This window comes from Phascolarctos cinereus, unplaced genomic scaffold (assembly GCF_003287225.1).
Source record: "Phascolarctos cinereus isolate Bilbo 61053 unplaced genomic scaffold, phaCin_HiC Scaffold_5;HRSCAF=322, whole genome shotgun sequence".
NCBI classification, from domain to species: domain Eukaryota; kingdom Metazoa; phylum Chordata; class Mammalia; order Diprotodontia; family Phascolarctidae; genus Phascolarctos; species Phascolarctos cinereus.
In genome coordinates this window covers 339,611,554-339,637,346 of record NW_027555958.1, presented here as the reverse complement: position 1 = coordinate 339,637,346, position 25,793 = coordinate 339,611,554, and the positions used below count along the sequence as shown (strand labels likewise).

Genomic DNA, 25,793 nt, shown 5'->3' with positions numbered 1-25,793 from the left:
AAGAATCAAGAATTAACTGTATTTTATTCAGTGTTTACTGAGGGTAAGGGAGACACATTGCAGGAAAAAAAAACTCACGTCATTCAGGTATTTGCTTTTACCAAGTTCAAGGAAAATCTGAATAACACTTTAACCAGTATACTTTATTAGAGAGTGCAAAAATTGCAGTTTTAAAAATGCTACTGGTTCAACAATAGTTAGGCTGAAGCTTCCCAAGAAGCTGAACTAAGGTATCCTTTTTGATCAGGAGATTACATCTAGGACTTATAAAATATGTCAAGGGTAGGGATATAGTGGCATTAGTCTTCCTTTTAAAACCATCCCTGTGTTCACTAGCAGAATAACAAAAACACGACAATGGGATAGAATTCATTTTATGATATCGTGAGATTGAGAGTCATGGTGTTTTTTCCTTATCATAAGTCAGATAACTTTCTTTTTGAAGCAATATGATGTTTAATCTTCCTCAGTCCCAATTACAACTAACAGTTCTATTCACAACTCCTCAAGATTCACCTCCTGGCAATAAAGTCAACTGTGCTAGGAGCCATGGTTGGTGAGATAGTGATGCATGAGAGCATGAGAGCACAATAATTTCTACCAGAGGTAAAGATCAATATTAGTTAAAGTCAGTTCATTTAAACACACACACACACACACACACACACACACACACACACACACAACATATATATATATATATATATATATATATATATATATATATATATATATATATACACGTGCATGCATCACCTCCTGCTGTAGAACTCCCCAGCTTGACTCTCTTGCTAAATTTAGGCCAGGAAGAGAGGGGAAGGTCTCCCCTGCTGGACTCTGGATAATCTACTTGAGAAGCTATCTGTGGAATTCTTACATTGTACCTACGACATGATTGAGTTCACTGGAAAGAGTTTATCAGTTAAATGTCAGCAGCTGCATGCCTTGAAATAGAACATACTTCAGCTCCTGGGCAATGGCAGCAATCTGTTCCACCCGGTCCTGGTGAGCTGCCAAGTCACTCTCAAAAGCCTCATGTTTCCTCAACAAAGCGCGGACTTCAGTCAGAGAAGCAGACTCATAATCCTTCTGTAGCAAGATCTGTTCCTTGCCTGAAAAGGTTGTGGCAAGGGATTATTAATACTCGCAGTCCACATTTCAGCCTGTTCATAGCTGCAGAGTGCCCTGTGAGCACCATAATTCCAAAGAACCAACAGAAGGAGGAAGAATGATGACCATAATACAGAGGGATCCATACCTATTTCAACTGAAACTTGGGACATCACTCAGATTAATGCTTTCCCAGAAGCCTTCACCTTCTGATAACTAATGTCTATATGAGGGGTGGAGGGTGGTGGGAAGGAAGAACAATTCAGCATGCATAAATTTGCATACATTGAAACATCAATTCGTTTAGGATGTAACCTAATTTCCTAGGACAGTGCTTAGCAACTTAGTAATGTCTATCTAGCTCAGTGTCACTCTACCCATGATAATTAGACATTATATTTTGTCTTGATTTAATTCTGTAATTCCCATGAATGTATGTGTTTAGAAAAGAGGGAGATTTTTATTCCTAGAAATGTACCTATCTATCTCCCTGTGAATACTTCCTAAATCTTGAGAATTTGGCATAATCATCTCCTTGACCCAAACTTAATTGCAGACAACTTGCCTCAGGGAGATTCCATTCTTCTTTCTAGAGAACAATTAAAACTGAATGAATTTTTTAAAAGCCAAGGAAGGAAGGGGGGGGGGAGGCTAGGAATAAACTATTTTTCATAACAAGAGATTACTAGTGAATGAAAAGGAACACAAAGAATAATTTGTGAGAAAAGTAAGAGCAATGTCCTCTCTAGGGCATCTAGGTGGCGCAGTGGATAGAGTGCCAGCCCGGACTCTTCCTGAGTTCAAATCTGGCCTCAGAAACTGATCCTGGGCAAGTCACTTAATTCTGTTTGCCTCAGTTTCCTCATCTGTCAAATGAGCTGAAGAAGGAAATGGCAAACCACTCCACTGTCTTTGCCAAGAAAACCCTAAATGACCTTGCAAAGAATCAGACATAACTGAAGAACAATTTCCTATCTTCGTATTTCAACAGGAAAGGCTGCATCTTCAGTATTACACAGAAGCAGCAAGTTCACTGGACTAGGAGTTTAGGACCTGAACTGCAGTCAGTTGTTAGCTGTGTGCCTTTGAGGAAATCACTTTACCTTTCAGTCTCAGGTTTCCTTCCAAAAAATGGGGATAATAATATCTACAGTCCCTACCTCAAATGGTTATTGTGAAGATCAAAGGAGATAAAAGTATATAAAAGGATTTTGCAGACTATGAAACACTATGTGTATGCAAGTTATTATTACCACTTAGCACACACATTATATGATTATAAAATGCCAAAAACTGATTACCACACCTATGGAAATATGCTCAGGATCACCTTCATTCCAGAATGCACACCTGACTCTCCTAGTCTTTCTCTACAATGCCTCAGAAATCTCTTCACCCTGTAAGCTCACTCCACCCCTGGAATCAGCCCCTGGACTCCATACGTTGGAATTATCCCCCACTCCTGTAGCCTCTCCCTCTGATTGACTTGTTCCTCCCAGAACCCCTATTTTAAGAAGGATAATGCTCCTGCTGAATCAACAGCTTCATCAATACCCAACCTCCATTTCAGCTTCCTCTGAGGAATTGTCTTCCCAATTAGAATGTAAGTTCCTTGATGGCAAGGATTATTTATTTTTGTATTTCCAGCTATTAGCACAGTGTCTGGCACACAGTAAAGGCTTCTTAATAAACGCTTGTTGACTTGACTAAATATACCCTAAAGTCTAAATGAAATTAGAATGACTCTGAAATGAAGTAGCAGAATTGTAAAAATGAAATGAGTATAGCCATGTCCTTGTTTTGTTGGCTACTTTTTAAAATGGGAAATTGTATTTCGTATGGAATTCAACAAACTTTCTACTGGCAGATACTTAGCCAGATGATATTACCTATACCAACTAAGACGATGTTGGGTACAGCACAGGCAATAAAAAATGCAATGAAGAACATAAGCATCATTTAATTCAAGACAGCCCAGTAAAAGGAGATGTGGGTTATGCGCCTCAAGTGAAAGTAGCACCAATAACCGTAGAAAAGAACTAATTAAGATCGACTGAATGGGCCAATAGCTATTAACTGGATTATAAAATGAATCCTCTCATAAACCTCCTGAAGTAATTCCATTCAGATACATGAAAACAAAGAGGTGAAGGCGGTTTCCCCAAGATCACACAAGTCAATGGCATTTCCAACTCTTCAGATCACAGCTCAGTTCTAAGTAACCTCTCACACGTAATTTGAGCTGCTTACCATATGCCCAAGATTCATGAGTTGAGGCTTTCTGCCTAAATTTCTCAGCCAGATGTTCCAGGCGTTCCAATCTCCTTATCTCATTTAACAGCCATTCTTCATAGCCCTTCTCAGCCTGTTCTAGCCTCTGCCAAGCACCAGCAATATCCTAGAAGAAATTTTGGAATAAAGAAAAGATACAGATTATTTTCATCTTTGCTATTTTAGCCTTTTAAAAATCCTATAATGCACGTTTGACGATGGCTTATTTTTTTCCCCAAATGATTACTGAATTTTTTTTTGAAGTGAGACTATCAAACACCTTCAGTGACTTACAAAATACTTTATTTAACCAAAATGCAGTCATCAACTAACAAATATCTGATATCCTTCTGAAACAAGGCCAAAAAAAACCCAGAAGTTTAGTTTTTAATTTAAAGAAGATAAAGTTCCAAACTACCACGCCCAAGAAAGCAGCTTGTATCCCCTCATAAATAAGGGAAGATACTCCCATGTACCAAGAAGAAGGGCTCAGGCTCCATACTGCTGAAGGGGGAAAAAGAGCCAAAAGCACCAGAAGCATAGGACAATCGGCACTAACTACTAAGAGTTAAGAAATGCAAGTTGCCAAGCAGAGTACTCCATCAGAGGGGGATTTCCAAGCGAAGCATCTTTAAAGCAAGCGAGTGTCCCTCAAAGAAGATGGAGGTGTTAACTTTACGCACTGAAACCATTTTGCCTTCTGACGGCATGAAGGCCGGCCTGTTGCTGATCCTCAGCTTTGTCTGCAAAGTGTTGAAGTTAATCTCCAGCTGGCACTTCTCTTGGACTTTGGGGGGCTTGTGCTTCCTACGATAATCTCGGAAGTCCTCCAGCTTCTTCTGCATGGCTTGCATTGTCTTCTCCGGGGTCCGATTCTCTAACCAGGGGATTGTGCGACGAATCCATTCCAAAAGCTGTTCCCAAAATAAAAAATAATTTTCAGAAGGAAAAAGAAAACCCTTTCTCCAAAAAAACTAAATTGCAAATCTAAAATATGGAATCTTATCATTTGATATATAAACATAATAATAATAATAATAATAATAATAGCTAATATTTATATAGTGCTTTAAGGTTTGCAAAGACCTACATACTAGATATTGACTAAAAGAAAAAAAAAAGAGGTGGAGGGAGGAGTACCCATTGGCTATAATATGAATGAAGTTCTCTAAATTTCTTTATCTAGTCTCTCTATATCATTGTAGCAAAATCTACTCATAACTCTTGGTAGTCATCTACCGCCTTTGCCTGGGCAATAGAGAATTTGAGGTATCAAAGCAAGCCATGTGTTACAAATGTGACAATTACAGTAAACTCAGGAATCAGACAATAGCAGACAAATGCTGGATGGAGTTTCCAAATAAAAATCCTCACATAGTAAGAGTGCAGTTCCATGTAAATTGGCAAAAGGTCAGGCTTAATTCAAATTATCATCTGGGATTTGCTCTTCAAATGGCCCCATACTTATAATGAAGTCATTTACCAGAAAGAAGTGGAAGTACACCCCTGAGACTAATTCTACTCTGAAATACATATCATTAATCTATTCAGCTTGGAAAAAAAAATCTATAGGGTCTGAGTCTAAGTATGATGGGGAATTTCTGAATATAAAGTACACATTATAACTTGCAAATTAAAATAGAGGTTCGAGAAGTGAATTGCAGAAAGCACCACTCATAAATTACCTTTCTGCCTACCTGTTCAGAGGAGAACAACAAATTAAATTTAAAAGGATATTTCCTTAAGAGTGATGCACATATACTTCATGCAGTTGAAGTGAAATAAAAAATAAGAAGAGACATGGTAAAGAGAGAAAAGGATCAAAGGGTTTAGGCCTAGCCTAAGGTTGGGCCAGAACCATTAGATTAGACATCTAATCAGCTGTCAACACACACACATAACACTATTACATTAGACTGACCTGATATAGATTATCTGAGGAGATGTTAACTTGTGTCTCGGAATGAATGCAATTTCCTCTAGTACTGACTAGGCTTGGAGTATGTAATTCAATGCTAAAATTATTTTCCATCTTCAATTGATGGCATATCACTAGCGTTCACCTTGGAGGTAATCTAGACATATAAACCTCTTTTCTCCTACCTCAACTTGGAAAAAAATGGTTATCTTTAAGGAAGTCAAGCCTCTTCAGTCTGTGAGAGAAGGGCTATTTTTTTTACAACCCTTAGTTTAAAGGAAAAGAGATTTAACATAGTCTATTCTAAACAGGATTCTAGCTAGAGTCATGACCAGCCCTATTCAAACATTTGGTGAAGACTCTTGAACACTATTGTACCTCTAGCTTTATATATGGACAATGGATGGAAACTTCCTCCACCCAGTAGGCTAGACAAATTTCCAAGATGTCAAGCAATGGACAGTGCTTCAGGGAAGCAGCATGGCTCCCCAGCACAGATGATATTGTAGGAGTGGAGCACATGAGTGCCTTGGCATCTAGTAGAAGCTACTGTACAGTTAGTGTTCTACCACCCCTAGAGGTTGTAAACCCCATCACAGCTAAGAATATAATCCAATACTACTCTCATAACCCCTAATTAACACAACTTAGAATTGTCTGAAATCTCTCTCCAATGACATATTACCAATAATTATATTGCTAAAGGATTAGCAGCCTCCAAGATCCATGTCTATTCCTACATTTTACTCCACCTGAGATGCAAAATACAAAAATAAAACACTGGGAATCAATTTATCACCATCTGGGCCTCATTATCTGTATTAAGTGTTGACAGCATTGTAGTTCACCAGTCTTTCTTTACCTCACTTGCTAGCCTCTCATATTCTTCCATCAGTTTCTCATTCTCTTGATTCACAGCAAGAACCTTACATATCCTGTTAGCTGCTGTCTCGGCCTGTAAAACACAATAAGTAAACAGGACAGCTCTATTGATACTGATGTGCAGATACAAGCTGAATGTAGTAGGGAATGGGCGGTAATGAGGGGAAATGAAGTTGCTGCCCGTGGAGCAGATCATGTGTGTTAGTTTAGGGAACAATAAGATTGAAAACAATAAGATAAGAATACTGTAGGTAACTTTACACCTAAACTACAGTTTTTATATAGACTTAAATAGCAAGTCAAGTAGGTTAGAGTAAAAACAATATATTTTTAAAACATCAGGCAAGTTAGTACCTAGGGGCAAGGGAGAGGAAGAGGAGGGTCCTCCCATGAAACCATCCAAGGACACTATGATCTCAGGCCCTTTAATACCTATTTTCCAACTGCCTTGACTTTAAGATGGTAAGAAGGCTACTGAACAAAAAAGCACATCTGTTATTCCTCTGATAAGAATACTTTGAATTTATAAGAAATTATTATTCATAGGGCTCAAAGTATATTACCAATGTTGGGCTTTTTTTTTTCTCTCACAAGAGTTTGCCCAAAGTAGAAGTTTTTCTTTTATGAAAAGGAAGCTGAGGTGATGTGCTATATAAAGTAACTTTTACCATGATCATATATTGAGTCAATTGGAGATGCTTAAATATCCAGGCTTCCAGGCCCACGTCCTACCCCAATTGATGCCTCACCACATAATCCCTAAACTGTGCCACTTTTTTGTTTCCAAGTCCAAAGTGGCCCTAAGGAACATGCAGGTTCCTGGATGCAAGAAACAAGACATGCTTTATCTACCCGAATCTGTCCATCTGGCAGGATTCTCCAAGAGCAGATTCATAAAAGTAGCAAGAAGTACTGATAAATAAATATGAAGAAAGCCAAGGGACACTACCAGAACATCACTTGGAATAAAAATACTTCTGAAGTCAAAATGACCTAACAAAGGGTTAGTCCTTTTAAAGAAAAGTCTTCTTTTAATTGGAAATATTAAAGATGTTGGAATAAATCATTCAACATTGGCAGGTTTGTAGACTGAAAGGATGAAGGGCCTTTAAAAGGGCACTTATTTCTCCATTTCAAATATTCCCTTCATTGCTAACTGGATGTAGCAGAATTGTCATGCCATCTATATTCTTAAGTTATAAGAAATGAGAGAAACATCTCAAAGTAAGAGATATGTAAAAACATTTTGGAACTATTAGAGTATTCAATCAATATGCTTGCCAATGTTAAATTTTTGTTGTTGTTGTGGATTTTTTTTCCAAAATGTTTAACTCAGGTAAGATGTGAAGCACAATAAACACACACATACAGAACACACAATTGAAAAATCAAGCCAAAAAACAGCATAGCAACCCAGATGGGCCAAGTGTTGATACCTGCTCTGCGCCAGCAAAAGCGTGGTAGAAGCAGGAAACATAAGTCATGATAGCTCTTTCATCAGGTTTGGGAGTATTCACAATGTCTGAAGGGGAGGAAAGGAAAAGGAAACAAAACAAAACAAAACACAAGCACACACATACACAAAATGAAGAGTAAAAACCAAAGTAAACAAAAGGAAGAACAGAATGGGGTATTCATTGACCTGATGACTTTTCTGTGTGTTGAATGGGCATCTGCCCCCAACCCTGAGCTTCATGGACAATATAGAAAACTGGAATAAATCCCATATTAGATTTATTGGAACGAACATTAAAAATAAAAATAGACAAAAATTCTGAAAGCAAATCAAACCAAAAGTCTGTCTCTTTCCCAGTCTTCTTGTGTTTTAAGGGAAGAACTCATTTTATTGTTCATTAGATATTATAATCATGGGCGCTAGGTGGTGCAGTGAATAGAATGCTGGGCCTAGACTCAGAAAGACATCTTCCTGAGTTTAAATCTGGCTTCAGACTCTTACTAGCTGTGGGACCTTCACCAAGCCACTTAACCCTGATTGCCTCAGTTTCCTCATCTGTCAAATGAGCTAGAGAAGGAAATGGCAAACCATTCCAGTATCTTCACCAAGAAAACCCCAAAATGGGGTCAAGAAGAACAGAACATGACTGAAATGACTGAACAATAAGCCATTATAATTATTCTCAATGAGCAGTCAAGCCCACATGTATTTGCCTTTTAAACTGGTTAGGCCAGATGAAAATGCAAGAGCTTCTGGTTTTCTCTGAGCAGCATATCAACAAACAGGATGCTGGCAATATTTATAATGAGATTTACTGTTTTATCTTTGCACCCCTGTCACTATTTTGTTTTCTGCCTTGAAATCTGAATTTGACTGTGCATGGACTCAGAGTCACTAGCAGTAACTGTGTTTACTTACCAGGTCATTTAAAAATTGCCAATAGTAATACAAATCAAGCAAGAAAGGTATACAACTCATACCTTCACTATGATTTTTACTGTCACATTTGTGAATGCTATATTTCACAAAGATCACTCTACTATCCAACAAAAAGAGAGAGAAAACAGACCATTTGCTGTCACATTTCTGAATGTGAATCTTTCATAAAGGCTCCTCTAATACCCAATAAGAAAACAGAAAACAGACCCAGTTGATTGCCTTTATTTTTTCTTCTCCTGAACAAAGCATATTGGCATGCCATCTATTTTTTCTTCCAATTTAGAAGTTAATTCTTTCTGCACTAGGTTTAGGCAAAGGACAGAATTCAATGACAGACATGTGGTAATGCTCTAGGACAAGAGCTGGCCACTGGGTTTCAAAACACTATTGTTAAGAAGAATGTGGGATTGTGAAATAGCATGGAAATCTTTTGGAAAATAAAACATAAACTGCTGATGGCTACACAGATGGAAAAAAAAAAGAGATTTCAAAGAAAACTAGCCTTTAAGAGAACAAACACCTGCCTATTAAGCACCAGAAGGGTTTTCTTATTAGGAAGGAAGGAAATAAAAGGAAAAAGAAAAAACAAACAATGGAAAAAATTTAAGATACAGAAGGTGAAGGGTGAGAGGTGACTGCTCATCATTTACATTCTCACCTTCTGTGCACCAGCAAATGCATGGTAGTAACAGGAAACATAAGTCATTATGGCTCTTTCATCAGGTCTGGCAGTATATACTAAATCTGTGTAGAAAAAAGAAGGTTAACTGCTTGGACATTCTAAAGACAACAGCTGTCCATTGACTGACCATCGTGCAGAGAAAGGGAAGCAAGGGACTCTTCTATATGGGACGGTGTTATAGATCTGATCAGACAAAGGAAATTGCACCTATAAAAGTCCATCACTTCCCACAAAGATTCAAAAGTCATCAAAGAGAAGGGTACGGCTGCCTTAGTTGCTATGGAGGAGTCTCAGAGTAGCTGGACATTTCACATCCAGGGCTAAGGCTAGCTTTAAAATCTCCAGGATGTATCCAGCCCTGGGTTTTACAGGAGATAGGCACTGGGGGACATGCAGTCTAAATCAAGTGGTCTTGATGTTGCCATATTCCGTGGGGGAACAAGAATCATCAAGATTTCTGTTCATATATTCATTTGTACATGTATATTTGCTGCTAATCTAAACCCTTTCCCCTAAACAAGAGTATAAAAAAGGAGGGGAAGGGTTGTAATGAATTAGAAGGAACTTGCATCAGTGAAGTGGCCTCTCTCTTTTTTTCTGTTGGCTGGCAGATTGGTCAAGATGAGGAAGAATCTCACCAAATGTGAAATTATAGATCATGTAGTTAGTTTCACGGATGAATCTTATTAGGCATGACAATGTCCCCATTTAGGGCTTACAACAGACACATGACCAACAGGGCAACCAACCACGTGGGATAGAAAAGGGCTTGTTAGATGGGAAGAGAGATCTTCAAGGATGAGACTAGGTAGCAACATCACAATGGAAGAATAACAGGTAAGAGAGTTAAAACATAATGCTACTTTAATCACTCACAGTTTACCAGAAATGAACATAGAAAACTTATGGGATGAAAAATACATGATACTTATTAAAGTGTTCCTATTTTTATACTGGTCATGTTTTTAATTCTTTGCCGTCACTTTCTTTTAAGATGGTGTTGTCGAAAGATAAAACAGCACATGAGCAAAGGTATATGTGAGTCTTCTACATTTGGACAAAAAGAGGAGGGAAAGAAATAGGAGAAAAGAATGTGAGACAATAGATTAAAGGGTGAAAGGTCAACTTCTTTGACAAACAGAAAGAATGGAAGTATTCTTGAACCAGAAGTCAGAATTTCAGAAAGCAGTAGGAGTGTCAATAATACCAGCAGGAATGGTAGTTAGAGTGATCCAGTAGGGAATGAGTGACTCTCTGAATCAGGGGCTCAACTATGGAAACTCAATTTTAGGCCATTAGGAAATTACTTGATAATCTTAAAGAGATTTTAACAATCTTTCTCCCTCCCCAGAATTGCCACAATGAATGATTCCCGAGTCATTACTTCCCACAGGATCAGGGCAAAGAACAGAGTCCACAAGTATAAACAAAGTTTGGAAAGAGGAAATATGGGTGAAAAAATGAAGAATAAGTGTTCTCGTGATATTCTTTTATTGTTCTGTGGACTGGCTGTATTTCTTTAAAGCAGTCTTACAGAGACCATAACTAGAACTGGTTACTCAAGTGCTCTGCTTACAAGAGTAGTAGCTCAATAAATGTTGAAAAAATGAATAAGAAAAAAATTGAGACATAAAGTAAGAGTACCAAAAATGAATAAAGGAAGAAGGTACTAACTGATAGGAAATGGTGGAAAACACTTGACTGACTATTTACATAAGACCAAATGAGTAGCAACACAGAGCCTAGAGGTGTTAACAATAAATACAGGGTGAGACAAGAGATTCAGAGTTACTTATGCTAAAAGTGACTTACATTAAATGTAAAGGAAATTTTGACTCACCCTGTATTCACAGAAAGGGCATAAAAGCTTATGTGCTACAAGACACCATAATGAGTGATACCATACAACATTAAGGAAAAAAGATGAAGCTCTTCCAGATCTTTAGAATATCTGAGACTTGTTCAAAGGAAAGTGATGGAGATTTAGTGGTCACCCCTGCTGACCAAATACCTTGAAGATGATAAGTATAACCAATATTGGAAAGGAATAGGCTCAATTCTACAGTTCTTCTTTTAGAATTCTCATATATTACATTTAAGTTCATTTGCTGCACTGGAGTCCATATGTTGAAAAAGAAATATTGTTCTCCTAAAATTTGAGGGAGTCATTTTCAAAGTTATTTTTAAAAAGTACATACATAAATCTATGTTCTTGCTTTCCATTACAAAAAATGTTCAGTTCTCTTTCCTTACCTGCCTTATCATAGGTTAGTTTGAAAAGAGGTTTCTTTTCTTTCAATTTCTCTCTCTCTCTCATCAATTTTGAATTTCAAGGCAAAATCTATGCATGAAATTCTGCAATAACATCTGCATGACCAAGATGATCACTTATTAAGAAATACAATGCTGCAAAAATCACACTGCACAGAGCTAAGAGATTAGCATAATGATGTCCAGAAATAACAAAAGTCACTGACTGAGTAAAATTCAAATCCCACCTTCTGCATCCAACATCTTGGGGATATCCAAATGCTTCTCTGCTATTTCCATGGCCAGGTTAATATTTCCTATGGGGTCATCCTGCACGGAAAAAAAACCAAAGTAATAACCAATTAAAAATAATAACCCATAGCTTTTAAAAGTCCAATCCTTACTAATAATTTTCTTTACATATTTTTGCTTTCCAAAGGAAATATCCTTTCTCTTCACCCTATTCCAAACACATTTTTCAGTAAGATACATCCCACACACACAATTTTTTCACCAAAATACATTATAGCTTAGGTAGTTTTATCTCCCTTGCTACCCAACCCCAATAAGATGCATTTCAACTTAAATGTTTGGAGAAAAATAGAAATAAAGACATCACGATGGAGTTAAATTATTCTGGAAACACATATACCAATATCACACCAAAACAAACATGCACAATCTTACAAACAGCAAAATGAATCACAAAGTTCTTAGGATAAAAACGCTCTGTACTGAAAATGTGTCATTTCGTGTTGTTTTCTTTTCAATGTCTGGGATAAATTCTTTGGGTACAAGGGCTTATTTTGAACATTATTACTGATAACGACATAAATGTTTTTCTCAAAAAAAATTCATGAAGTATGAACCTGAGCTGTTAGGAATCCAAAAGTAGAATTAAGACTAACATTTCTAAGTCTGATTTAATTGATGCTGTATAGGTTTACTGACCATGTGCAGATCTCATATTTTGAAGGAATAATAAAAGCAAAAGAGAGTTTCTACAAAAAAGAAGCAGCAGTCTAGGAACATATTTAAATGACATGCCTACCATAGTGTTTCATCCTTGAAATCATTTTAATATTTCAATAAAAAATTTGCAATATTATGAACTGGTAGTACAGAATAATAAAACTGTACATAATGTCTGACAAGCACAGGCATCAAACACTTAATCACACTGTAATGATACAGTGTTGAATAAAGCAGTTGAATAGTTTCCTAGCCTTTCAGGGTACATAATTATTTCAGTCAAAATTTTTTTCAACCAAATGTGAGTATTAACTTAAGAAAGCATATAAATCACCTTGTTGAAAAACTTTTATTTCATCAAACAAATGGTAATGGTAATCTACTTTCATGCTAATATTTGCAAAGTTATATAAAAATTTTTTAAGTTAAAAAAATCTGGTATTAAACTAATGGTTTCAAATAGCTAAACAATATTTAACTTTAAGGACGCCATCTTGGACTATAAACTTCTGGAGATGAAGTAGAGCTTATAGATATACTTGTTACCATGTTAACAATGTCAGATTGATTTTTAACGTTTTAGCAATTTTAAGTGGCTATAGGCTAATTCAAGAACAACCACATGTTGAGTCATTGTTAAGTAGCCAAAAAAATGGAGAGCACCATTTCACAATCTATCTTTTATTTTCCACCATAAAGATACAATGTGTGTATTTGTGAACTGTTTTGGATAGAACTGATTAAAGTATATATCCAAGTATTTGAATATATGATAGGAAATGATGATGACATAGACAGCTAAATCTACTATCATTATCTCTACTGCCAACTAACTCTTGATCTCTATGAGAGAAAGAAGAGGAATCAGGGCATGTCCACAGTGGTGCCTCATAAGCATAATGGTACTAAGATGTGATTATTTTTTTAACCTGGAAGGGACCTTTGAAAAATACTCTAGAATCCTAGAATTTCAGAGTTGGAATGGGCTTCAAAGGTCACTTAGTATGCAGCTGAGAACACATCTCTTCTACAACTTCCCTAACAAGTATTCATCTAGCTTCATTTAAAGTCCTTTAATGGATGGGGAGCTTACTACCTACTGAGGCAATTCATTCTACTTTTGGAAAATTCTGTTAGGAAATTTTTATTTATATGGTATTGAAATCCGCTTTTCAGCAAATTTCTAGATTTTGAGCTGGAAGAGATCTTAAAGGTCATCTAGTCTAACCACCTATCTTTACAGGTGAGGCCTAGAGAGATTAGATTTTCATGAGGTCATATAGACAGTAAGTGGAAGAACCAGGATTTGAACTCAGCTCCTTTGACTCTAAAACCAGACTCTTTCCATTGTACACCAATTCTACTTCCACTTCCATGTCTAATACTTTTATTTTGCAGATGAGAAAAAAAGCATACCAGACAAACTAAGAAACTGTGGTCACCCAATTCTCTCATGTATGGCATTATCTTATTTCATATGCATTGTCTAAATCAGGGGTGGAGAAGACATGGCCTCGAGGCCACATGTGGCCCTCTAGGTCCTCAAGTATGGCCCTCTGACTGAATCCAAACTCCATAATAGAACAAGTGCCCTTAATAAAAGATTTGTTCTGTAAAACTCGGACTCAGTCAAAAGGCCACACCCGAGGACCTAGAAGGCCACATGTGGCCATGAGGCTGCAGGGTCCCCACTCCTGGTCTAAATAATGACCAGTAAATCCTTCATGTGATATTCGAGTTTGTGGTGTCCAGCTTAATGCAGAAATCCAAAGGGAAATTACTCTTCCACCTATTCCCTCAGTCACACAGGAGAGAACAATATAATGCAGGGGCAAACTCCATGACCAACGACAAAAACAAAGATATCCTCAAAATAGCCAACTAGGAATGGCAGCAACCAGAAAGAAATTTTGTGTTACTTTACCACCATCTGAAAGATTTGTTTACCAGTTGTGAGTTATGTTGCCACTAACATTTTTAAATGACATCATTTCCAGGGTGGAGAAGCAGAACACCCTAAAAGCTTAGGAGGGGTGATAGTTTGCTTTAATTTGAAGACTGATGGACAAAATGGTATAGAAGAAAAATATGCTGGACTCGCAACCAAGAAACCTAAAGCTGAGTGATCATTTGCATGATATTGTGTAAGTAATTTAACCTCTGTGAGGCTGTTGCCTTAGCTAAAAATTGGGGATAAGGTATTTGTATGACCTACTTCACGAGGCTGTTGCGATCGAGGAAAATTAGAAATCCTAAAATGCTATGTAAATGTGAGCTTCCACTTCTGTGGAATGGGAATGATCTTTGTATCACTGAGTTGCTGTCCAGAAAGTGCTCTAGTCTAAACCATAAAGCACGATATAAATATGAGTTAATACAGTCTCTACTTTCAAACTAGATGAGAAAGCACATCAAGGAAGAAATGAAAGCTCTACAATTTAACATTTCTTAAAGATGGCATCCTTTCTTCTCTAGGACTGTAAACTATGTGTAATAAGCTGTGCCTGTCTCCTAGCATTTGAACCTTCATATTTCATCTGAATTGTGAAACCAAATTCACCAGCATTAAATGAGACTGTGTTTACAATTAAATGAACCTGAAAAGAAAAAGGAAACTCAAAAGAGGAGTTTGAATGTCCTCCCAGACAAATAACTTAGAGCAGATTCACGATCCATGAGGTAAACTCTGCAAGGAATGATATATTTGGACCATTGTTTAAATCCAACTAAATCAATCTATCAATTCACAGTTTGGATAAAAAAGGAAGAATTGGGTTTTGTCCCCTTTTCCTTATGATATCCAATTTAATTTAATCAGACAAACACTTATTTAAGCCCTCTACGAGAAGTTAGGAATGCAAAGAGAGAACAGTAACAGACACACATACGTTTGACCCAGCAGCCATGCTTTTTGCTCACGGGAAAAAGTTAGCTCAGATAGCACTACTTTTTTTTTTTTAAAGGCCTTTTCTGGGGGTGGGAGGGAAGCATATCCAGAGTTAGTTCAATGCTGATGTGCTCATTCTCAAGAGAACATGCCAAAGGAACACAAGTCAGGACCCTGAGGGGTCAGCATGCTGTGTCACCCAGAATGACCTTATTAAGCTTTGAGTAGTCAATGAGGTCAGGTCGATGTCTGTGGATGAGTGCACAGAGTCCAAGGCCATCTTTCCAGCTTCACAAAGAGTTAAAAAGAATGGGAATACAAAGTTAATCAAGTCATCAATTACATTGGCACAGTGCTGGGCTTGGTCCCATTTCTCTCTAAGCTCAGACCATTAATCCCTTATTTTGTGGGGCTCAGGGACAACAGCACCTCTCTCATCCTTCCCCCCTCCCTTTCCCCCTTGCCCCTAAGAGATACCATCATCATTTTCCCAACCCCTTCACCAAACTTCAGACTTACCAGAGATGAGCTTCTCCTCACTGAACTAAACAGACAATCTGTAGCGCAGTTCTGATTTTAAGCCTTTAAGGGGCTGAGTTTGCTTGGGGACTAACCCCTAAGGATAACATTGTTTCTATGGGAAAATACTTTCAGAGTTCTAAACAACCAACTTAGAGATTAATTTTTAGAACACAATCTATTTGCAAACTAGGAACTTGTATTATACAACTATTTTATAGTATAAATCCTAATTTTACCTTCTTTATAGTTAAAGACACCTCACTACGTGACTTTCTGTTAATATTAACACTGAATGCAAAGTTCATTATTTTAATTTTAAAAGCCCTAATACCATAACTATGAGCTTACCTAGGACAGAGTTAACAAAAATGATTAGAAAAAAAATTTTTTTTACAATGATGCCAATAGGGCTTGGAACTAGGGCACCAAGATTTCTAGGTTCCACCTGAATGTCACAAAAGTGAAAGTCCAAGGAATGCTGGAGTATTGTGAATAGCTAGGGGCGGGGGGGGGGGAAGAATGAATGAGAGAGAACACAGAGATCGAGATCCAGAAACTATATGTTATTAGAGAACTCTAAGAGGCAATTTATTTTCTCAAAATATATCCTTTTTTTGGCCTTCAGAAAATGGTACTGACATTGGTTGCTTATTCTAACTCACGTACTGAGAAGTCAACTCAATTATGTAGCTTGTAGGTCTTTCATGACCTTCATGTCTTCTGTTCTTTACTACAGCCTTTGGACTAGTTTGCTACTCACGAGTCCACTATATAGTGTCAAGAAAAAGGGGCAAAAAGCTCTAAGTTTTTCTTCTATGTGACTGTAGGAAAAAGAGTGAATAAGGAAAAGGCAAGCAATTGACTAACATGAGGTTCTTGGATTGTGTTTGAACCACACTGACCCATGCAGTCTCTATTGTCTATATTTCCCTACTGCTTATAAGTCCAAACTTTCTACTTTGATATTCAAGGTCCTCCATTTTGCCTATCCAATCTTAACTCTTAAATTTTCCACAGATACCCCTCTACTCTAAGTCAGTCTCATTGTGGTGTCTCTCACACACAATATTCTCTATCCTGTCCCCTTATCATTGCTCAGGCTGTCTAATCTGTTGAGATTGTTCTCTTCCCTTCTCTCCACCAGTTCAAATTCTTATTCAAAAGACACCCCAACATCACCTTTTCCCTGAAGCATTCCAAAACTGATGCTATAATCTTGCCTGTACTTTGTATTCTTTGTATTCTACTAGGTATCATACTATGTTGCACTCCCCCTCAGAATTACTCTATAGCTGTTCTGTGTATCTAAAATGTTGCCTTCCAAACTGGTAGGACCTAAGGCTTTCTGTTCTTTTGTATTGTCTAGGGTGCCTGGAACAGTGAATGCTCAATAAATATTTGTTTAAATAATTATCCATATTATTGTATTATTGTATAGCTATAGAAATCTAGCAAAAAGGTTATTTATTGGATTTTGGAAAAGCGTAGATTGGGACTCAATTCTTCTTGCCCTATCAAACAAAGATCCTATCCTTTCATTTCCTCCTTTCTGTCAATCTGCTAAAGGCTGAAATATAGTATTTTGATGAATTATTCTGACATTGCACAACTTCTACTTCAAAAAATTAATCTTGTTTGATGAGATTAGTATTTCTTGCATGCAAAATTTTGCTTCCAGACAAAACTGGGCATCAGAAATTCTGTACTCATCAAAAACATTTTTCTCATCTCTGGAAGAGAGGAGAAATGCTAGTATGAATAAACACTTACTCTCCCCATCATCCATTGATTCTAATACAATTTTTAAAAAGGATCTTGATCTCTTACCTAGTATGGAAATTCTGAATATTTACATTCCTATAAGGGGCAGTCTTCCTCTGGCACCAGAGAAGCAGACCTTCTTTAGCAGAGGTTTCTGTAATGAAAGCAATTGATTTTAGGGTTCTTTGTGTGCATCCATCATTGCCCCCTCAAGACCAACATAATCACAGGGCCATAGATCTCCCACTGGAATGGACCTTAGATATTATTGAATTCAACTCCCTTAAATTACAGATGAGAAATCTGAGGCCTAGAGAAGGGAGGCAAATTGCTAAACACCACACAATAAGTGGCAGGGGCAGGATTCAAACCCAGATTCTCTGATTCTATATCCAATATTCTTTCCAGTATACTATATGCCCTCCATGATACACCAAGGAAGCAACACCTATGTGGGGACAGTTCTCTTTACCCCATATATATTGTCCCTTTCATCAACGGATAGACTTACCTCTAATTTTTACAATAACAGGTAAATCTATCTTTTTAAAAAATTTATTTAAAATGCCATTCTGTTGAAACCATATCCCCCAAAGTGATTCAGACACAATCTATTTTTTTAAAAAAGAAGGTATCACTAGAAAATTTATTTGTGAAAAATCCCTTCATTTAAATGGTAAACTCACAAAGGGTTATAGTGAGCTCATTAAAGAATAATGACTCCATAAAATCTAAATTACCAAGGTAATTTGTTAACTACTGTGCTGAAGGCTAAAAAAAGAGTCTGCCTAAAGAAGAGTTTTATGCTTTGTTTTTCACATTTAATTGTTGGTTCATTGTTTTGAGGAAAGTCTATCTAATAAACATACCCTATAAAAATGCTAGAAATGCCAAGTACTAATTTGACAGACTGTACTTAAGCTATTAAGCAAGATCCAGAATTATAACACTTTTGGCACTCTAATTTTCCTTCAGGACAGTCACATATAGATGATGTCATTAATATGTAATCTTTAAAATGTAGCAAAATCTTAATGGATTCAGAATGTAACTAATTAAAAATTTGTGATGATTCAGATGTTTGATGGGCTGATGTTTATCTTGGCCACCTAATTTAATAAGGGTTTGCTAGGTGAAATAATGCAATAGTGAAAACAAGATTACAGAGGAAACAACTCATTTTAGGAGGTGAAAATGTTCACATAAGTTTCTTTTTAAGTCATTTATATATGGAACAGTTCATAGAATCACGGTAAATTAGAGCTAGAAGTGACCATGGAGCTATTTTACAAATGAACAAATAGTAGACCAAAAAAGGGAAAATGAATTACTCAAGATCACAGAGCTAACAAGTAATAGAGGCAAAAAATGAACACAGATCTTAGCATATTTTCCATTAGACCCTATTGCCTCCCAACTTAGAGAAACTATAAATTGAGCTAGATAAATTATCCTTATTTATTTAAGCAGATCCATAAAGAGTCACACTTTTCTTACTGTGGTTGGAATTGTTCTATGTCCTTTAAGAAAAAGTTATTTTTTTAAGGATTTTGTGTAATTTATAACTTTATAATTAATTTTATTAAATTATATTTATATAAATTATAAATTACAGATAATTTATATATTTAAATTAGCATAATTTAATATGATATATAACAATTATATAATATACAAATATATTATTTTTATAATTAATAATTTGTGCAGTTCATACTGACCCACACAGTGCTTAATCACTAATCAGATCTTAGCATAGTCTTACCTCCTTTACTAGGAAGAATGGTTCACGGGCTACTGAATGAAGTTAGAAGTCACAAAACACAATGATGGAGACGAATTGATATTATCTAATGTCAAGGGAGCCTTCACTGCAGTAAGGCAAGCTTCTATTCCTCTCTGACTTAAGCCGCCCCCACCTTTCCCTCCTCCACCCCCCTCTCAGGTGAGGACTTCACTTCATACTGCACCAAAACAACTGGGGCCATGTGAGGAGAGCTCCTCTTCTTGTCTCTTCTGTTATCACCATCACCTTCCTTCTTTGCCACCTCTGATGAAGGAGTGGCCCTGCTCCTCGCCTCTACATGCATCTGGATCTCATCCCTTCTCCATTATCTTTCTAACTCTCTCCCTAATCTTTACTTCTCCCTACCTACTACTTACTAACTTCCACAAAAATTAAAAAGTAGCTAAAGCAGCAAGGTATCTTGAGGAAGTGTTAGAAGACAGCAGGTGCAAGGCATGGCAAACCCTCTTCAGCTACAGCTGCTGAACCAAAGACCCTGAATTCCAGCCCAATACTCTGCTCCTGCCCCTACCAGCTCCTGTATAGGACAGCAATGCACGCAGAAGAGACCCACCATCTTTGCCACCATCACTACCAATTATTTTGCTGCATTTTATGGTCCATTAGTATTTCATTGTATTCCAATACCAAGTCTGAGTCACTGGGCTAGTCCAAGCTAGGCCTAGCCTAAGGCTAGGTATTAGTTGGTATGATTTTATCATTGTGACTTTTTGTTTCTCATGGTTGAAGTAGAGAAAGAATGCTTTAGAAAAGAAAGAGAACCTCAAGTGATTGGCTGTCCAGATACAGGAGTCTGCTCCCCTATAACTAACAGAAACTTGAGCCATACATGGGAGTCTTCTCTGTAGCATCAGTGTGGCAATGTAGAGCCCCCATGGAAGGACATGAGAGCTCCACATGGGCACTGAGGCACTGTAGATTGTAATGAGCTTGTCCTTGTGTTCATGTGGCTTGAAAGGGAGAAAGAATAGACAACTCTAGCCCTCTTCTTCCCTCACCCTTCTTTAAGGGAGACTTTCATTCCTGCCAGGAGGGAAAGCAGAAGGTTGGGCAGAAGACACTCTGCTCTCCTCTGAGGCAGGGTGGATACTGGGTTAGAGGTCCAGCTATACCTACCAGCAGATGACTAGATTCCACAGCCTGGCAGGTAGATCCCAAGTGCCCTGGGAATAGACATGCGCTTCTTCACCCTCCCTGCCCAGATCACCCTCCCTACTTGTAGCCCAGTTCACATAAGCAACCTTTGTAGAGATGGGACCTGGCAACACCTTTAGCAAGTGTTGTAACCTAGGCAGTTAGGTGGTGCAGTGGACACAGCTATAGACTTGGAGTCAGGAAGACCAGAGTGCAAATCCAGCTTCAGATACTCTTAATAGTTGTGTGATTCTGGGCAGATCACTTAACCTCTTTGCCTCAGTTTCTTCATCTGTAAAATAGGGACAATAATAGGAGATACCTCTGGGTTGTGGTGAGGATCAAATGAGATAGCAACCCTGCGAGGCAGGGCTATTGAGAAAGTGGGGGCTGCAATAACAGTGAGCACTTACATCATTTATATATGGCTTTAAAGTTGGCCAAGCCACTTTACAAACCTTAAAGCACCATATAAATACTAGCTATTGTCATCATCAACATCATTATTATTATACTACATCTTCAGGAGCCACAGCAACTGGAGACCCAGAAAAGAAAGTTTTCACCAACAAAGACAATGTCAAATGGTTTGCATTGGGCACAAACAGTTTTATCAATGGAAATTGGCATTAAAGAATATGTATTGCCATTTGATTTGCCACTGCACCCTAAGGACCACTGGGCCTTTCCATCCAACTTGCACACATAGATTGTCTCTCCTATTAAAATGTGAACTACCTGAGAACAAGGACTGGCTGTCTTGCCTTTCTTTGTACATATTTAGCACTTAGCACAGTGTTTTGTACAGCGTAAGTGCCTAATAAATGCTTTTTCATTCATTCACTTATACCCTCGCTACCTAAAAACACAATCATGTTTCGTTCAACCTCAAAAAAACTCACTAGATTCTATTATGCTGCCTAGATATTGTGTGCCATACCTTTCCTCTTCTCTCTGCTCAAATGCTTGAAAAAGTTATCTGTACTCAGTGACTCCACTTCCTCTCTTTCACTGTCTTCTAGAGACACTGCAATCTGGCTTCTGACTTCACCAATCAATGGAAATAACCAGAGATCTCTTAATTTCCAAACATAATGGCCTTCTCTTACTCCTCTCAGCCTCTCTGAATCATTTGATAGGGTTGATTTCCTCCAATTGGACACTTTCTTCTCTTTGGGTCCTCATGATACCGCTTTCCTTTGGTCCTCCTACATGACTGATTATTCCCTCTTAGTTACCTTCGCTGGATCTTCACACTCTTCCCCTCACTTAACAGTGGGTTTTCTGTAAGATAGCATCCTGTGTCTTCTTCTCTTTTCTCTCTATACCATTTCATTTTGTGACCTCATTAGTTCCCACAGGGTTCAACTGTCATCTCTATGTTGATAATTCTCAGCTCTATATATCCAACCCTAGTCTCTCATCTTAATTCTTACCCCACATCTCAAAGTGACTACTAGACACTTCAAACTGGATTCTCTATGGGCACCTCAAATTCAACATATCCAAATCAGAACTCATCTTTCCCAAAAAACCTGTCTTCTTTCCCAACGATAACTGTTGAGGGCACTACCAACCTCTCAGTCTCCCCAATTCACAACCCTGTCATCCTCCTCAACTCCTCACTCTCATTAATCTCATATATCACTAATTATTGGCATTTCTACCTGAACAACAGCTCCTCTCTATATCCTCTTCTCTTTATTAACTAGCTGCCATGCCAGTTCAGGCCCTTAACACCTCTTGCCTAGACTGTTGGAATAGCCTTCTAATTGGGCTCCCTACCTCAACCTCCTCACCTCTCCAAACTGTCCTCCCCTTAACTGCCAGAATTATTTTACTAAAGCATAGGTCTGCCCATGTCACTCCCTCTGCTCCAAAAATTCCAGAATCTTCTAATTACCTCCAAGATCAAACAGAAAGTCCTCCTCACAACCTGGTCCCTTCCTACCTTTCTATCCTTCTCACACTTTACTCTCCTCATTCACTCTTTGGGCCAATAATACCAGCCTATTTGCTGTTCTTTGCACATGACACTCCACCTACTAATTCCATGCATTTGGACTGGCTATCACCTCATGCCTAGAGTACTTGCCTTTCTTACCTCCATCTCTTGTCACCTTTGACTTCTTTATGATTCATTTCAAGTACCACCTTCTGTGAGAGGACTTCATCTTCTCCCTGGCCACTTGAGCCTTCCCTTCTAAGGTTACCTTCCTCCTACTCTGTAGGTATTTTATATGAAACTGTTTACATGTTGTCTCAATTCCTTGAGGGCAGGGATTATTTTCATGTTTTATTTTCATGTTTCTCCAAGTACAAAGTTCCAGGAATATAGTTAATAAACATTTAATAAGTGCTTTATAATTAATTGATTGACGTACCTATGCAAAGGTCTTCAGCATCTTGAAGAGTAGCCCAAACTCTACTGTAAACACTTTGAGAGCAAGGATTGTGCCCCATATCCCAAAGTGTCTATGACAGTGCCTTGAATATGTTCAATAAATATTTGATAACTGATTAATAACTAGAAGGTGTCAGCACTAGAAGATGTCCTGGCATTCTGCTGGAATATGAAAGTGAAAAGTTGGAGCTCCAATGTATAGCTAAAGAAGGCAGGTCAAGTTTAGTCATGGATGAGGAATACATAGGCCTCTCCTCAAACAGACCTGTAGCTAGTTAGACAGTTGGTGATTTCAGGCTAAATAGGAAATCTATTTTGAGAGAAATCAAATTAACACCTTTTAGCAGTAATGAATAGATCAAAATATTTATAAATTGAGTGGGAGTAAAAGACTAGTGATTTTCATCTTCACTGGAGATTCAAAGCTTTAAACTGTCCTTATTGTGAAGCAGTGATGGCTAGAGAGAGAGCCACCACAAAAAGTCCAGATGCTATTAAGAAAGGAAGACTTGATTTTCAATAAATTCTTTCTGTACCTGGAATTCTTTCTGTTTTAGTAATAAGCCCAAATAATTCAACCAGATAGCTATAAATTCATCAAACTTACTTTTAATCTTGTATAAACATGTAAGAAGGTAAATATCTGTACATTTTCCTAGATACTTGTGCTCTGAACATACCACTAATCCTTTCCACAAAGATTCCACCCCCAGGAATGACACAGTGTTGCTCAAACCCATCCCAACAACAGCTATTATTTATATTGCACTTGTAAGATTTGCAAAATGTTTTACATGTATTATCTCATTTGTTCTCCACAACAACTCTGCAAGCTAGATGCTATTATTATCCCCATTTTACAGATGAGGAAACTAAGGCTCAGAGAAGACAAGTAAGTAGCCTAGAGTTACACAGCCAGTAAGAGGCTGGATTTGAACTTGGGTCTTCCTGGCTCCAAGTCGAGCACTCTATCCATTGTGCAAGTATAATTATAAAGCTGAATGGTCATGTTCTAAATGGGTACAATCTTATAACTGACCTTTCTGCTTTAGAAATCCCCTGTACACAATTCAGTGCACAGAATATATTTCATTTTCACCACTTGTCACAATTTTTTAAAAACATATTCAGGTTGTCTCCCATATACTTTACCTTCCACTGAAATATCCTGGATAGCAAAGCGAAGGATGATGGTCCAGATCATACCCAGTGTCATTTTCACATTGCCATCAACAATTTCTGTAGGTAAGAAAAAAATTTTAAAAAAAACCTCTACAACATTATCTGAACATACTTACACTGCCCTCTTTCAACAGTGATGCCTACAATTACACCCAAGAGTGAAAAAAATTGTCACATTTCTACAGGTCCATCAGTATATCCTAATGCTAATGTCTTCAAATGTGGTAGTAGGTCCCAAATTCCTCAGCCCCTGGGTGAATTCAGAATTGACTCATAGGCACAAATCTTGAAGATATATTTGACTGAAATCAACTAATTAAATCCCCAACTTCTAAGAATCCATTAGGAAAGTTGTTCAACAATTAGACATGGACAGTTTAGTCTCAGGAACCATATTATTGCTACTCAGACTCTATTGGTAGACTCTACCAAGGCCTTAACTGGCCACAGGAGTCAATGACTAACAGTATAAGGCATTCTCAGTTTCTGCCAACTTACATGTATAACTCTACTAAGGGGAAGGGAATAAGCATTTACATAGTACCTGTTATGTACTAGGTACTGTTCTAAGTGCATTTTACAAATATCATCTCATGCGATCCTCACAACAACCCTGAAAGGCAGGTTCTATTATTATTCTCATTTTACAGTTGAGGAAACTGAGGCACACAGAGATTAAATGACTTGCCCAGGGTCACATAGTGTCTGAGGCTGGATTTGAACTCAGGTAGGCCTTCCTGATTATAAGCTAGGTGCTCACTCTACTCACTATCCCACCAGCTACTTCTATAATGATAGTATTTTACATTTGTATAGAGTTTTATGCTTTTTGAACCCCTTTCTTCCCTCTCTCATTTTGCCCTCACAACACCTCCAATGAGATTAGTGCCTCAGTTTACCTTCAGCACCAATGGATACCAGTTTCACACCCTTACTGGCTATGTAATCCAGGGCCTTATTGACGTTGGCAATTTTGTGGAAGCGCATTTTTCCTCGGTCAGGTTTGGACAACCTTTCACCTGCAAGGGAAAAAATGACACACATACAGACTATTGGTTACACCGGGCTATAGACCCAAGACAATAAAATTCAGAATGCAAGCTTTCTTAAAGAAAATTTTATTGGTAGGAGTCTAATGACCACTTGGTCATTAGAACCAATTTGTTTTGGTTCATTGAACCAAACCGGGGAAGAAAATAACCTGCAACATGAAATCAACTCTTCTAATCCCAGGGAGCCAATCAATCAGCCACTTTCAGATAAAATGGATTTCAAGATGAAGTAGAGTACTATAAACATGTAGGCTTTTGAAACCTATTACTGAAGTTTGGTTTGAAATACAGATTAACACTGAGGCTCTTACAGATGAGTTGAGAGAGATAGGGTTATGCCACTGAATCATTCTAAGTTGCTAGCTAGGCCTTCGGAGAAGTCAAAAAAGCACAAATTGAACTTCCTGAGCTGACTACCAGGAACTGATATTTATTCCAGTGACCTCAGTCAGTATCTGGAAACATGTGCATTGAAGGGAAATCTACCTTCATCTCTCACAGTCAAACTTCCTTGACTGTAAATTTGAAGTCTTTAAAACCAAAGTCAGATATGTGAATTACAAG

General features: G+C 37.7%; 1 protein-coding gene across 2 annotated transcripts in view; it reads right to left on the bottom strand.

Annotated features, from left to right (window-relative positions):
- Positions 1-25,793, bottom strand: part of ACTN2 (actinin alpha 2) — a 96,391-nt gene that overhangs the window by 21,951 nt on the left and 48,647 nt on the right. Inside the window, exons 3-12 of one of the 2 annotated variants that reach the window (XM_021000462.2) lie at positions 25,077-25,196; positions 24,148-24,234; positions 17,717-17,804; positions 15,577-15,655; positions 11,757-11,838; positions 9,235-9,320; positions 6,162-6,254; positions 4,065-4,295; positions 3,361-3,508; positions 962-1,112 (exon numbers count right to left, since the gene is read on the bottom strand). In XM_021000462.2, the coding sequence (XP_020856121.1) occupies positions 962-1,112; positions 3,361-3,508; positions 4,065-4,295; positions 6,162-6,254; positions 9,235-9,320; positions 11,757-11,838; positions 15,577-15,655; positions 17,717-17,804; positions 24,148-24,234; positions 25,077-25,196 (1,165 nt within the window). Of the gene's footprint in view, positions 1-961; positions 1,113-3,360; positions 3,509-4,064; positions 4,296-6,161; positions 6,255-7,617; positions 7,704-9,234; positions 9,321-11,756; positions 11,839-15,576; positions 15,656-17,716; positions 17,805-24,147; positions 24,235-25,076; positions 25,197-25,793 lie in introns of both variants that reach the window. The other variant, XM_021000461.2, reaches the window with a different exon arrangement.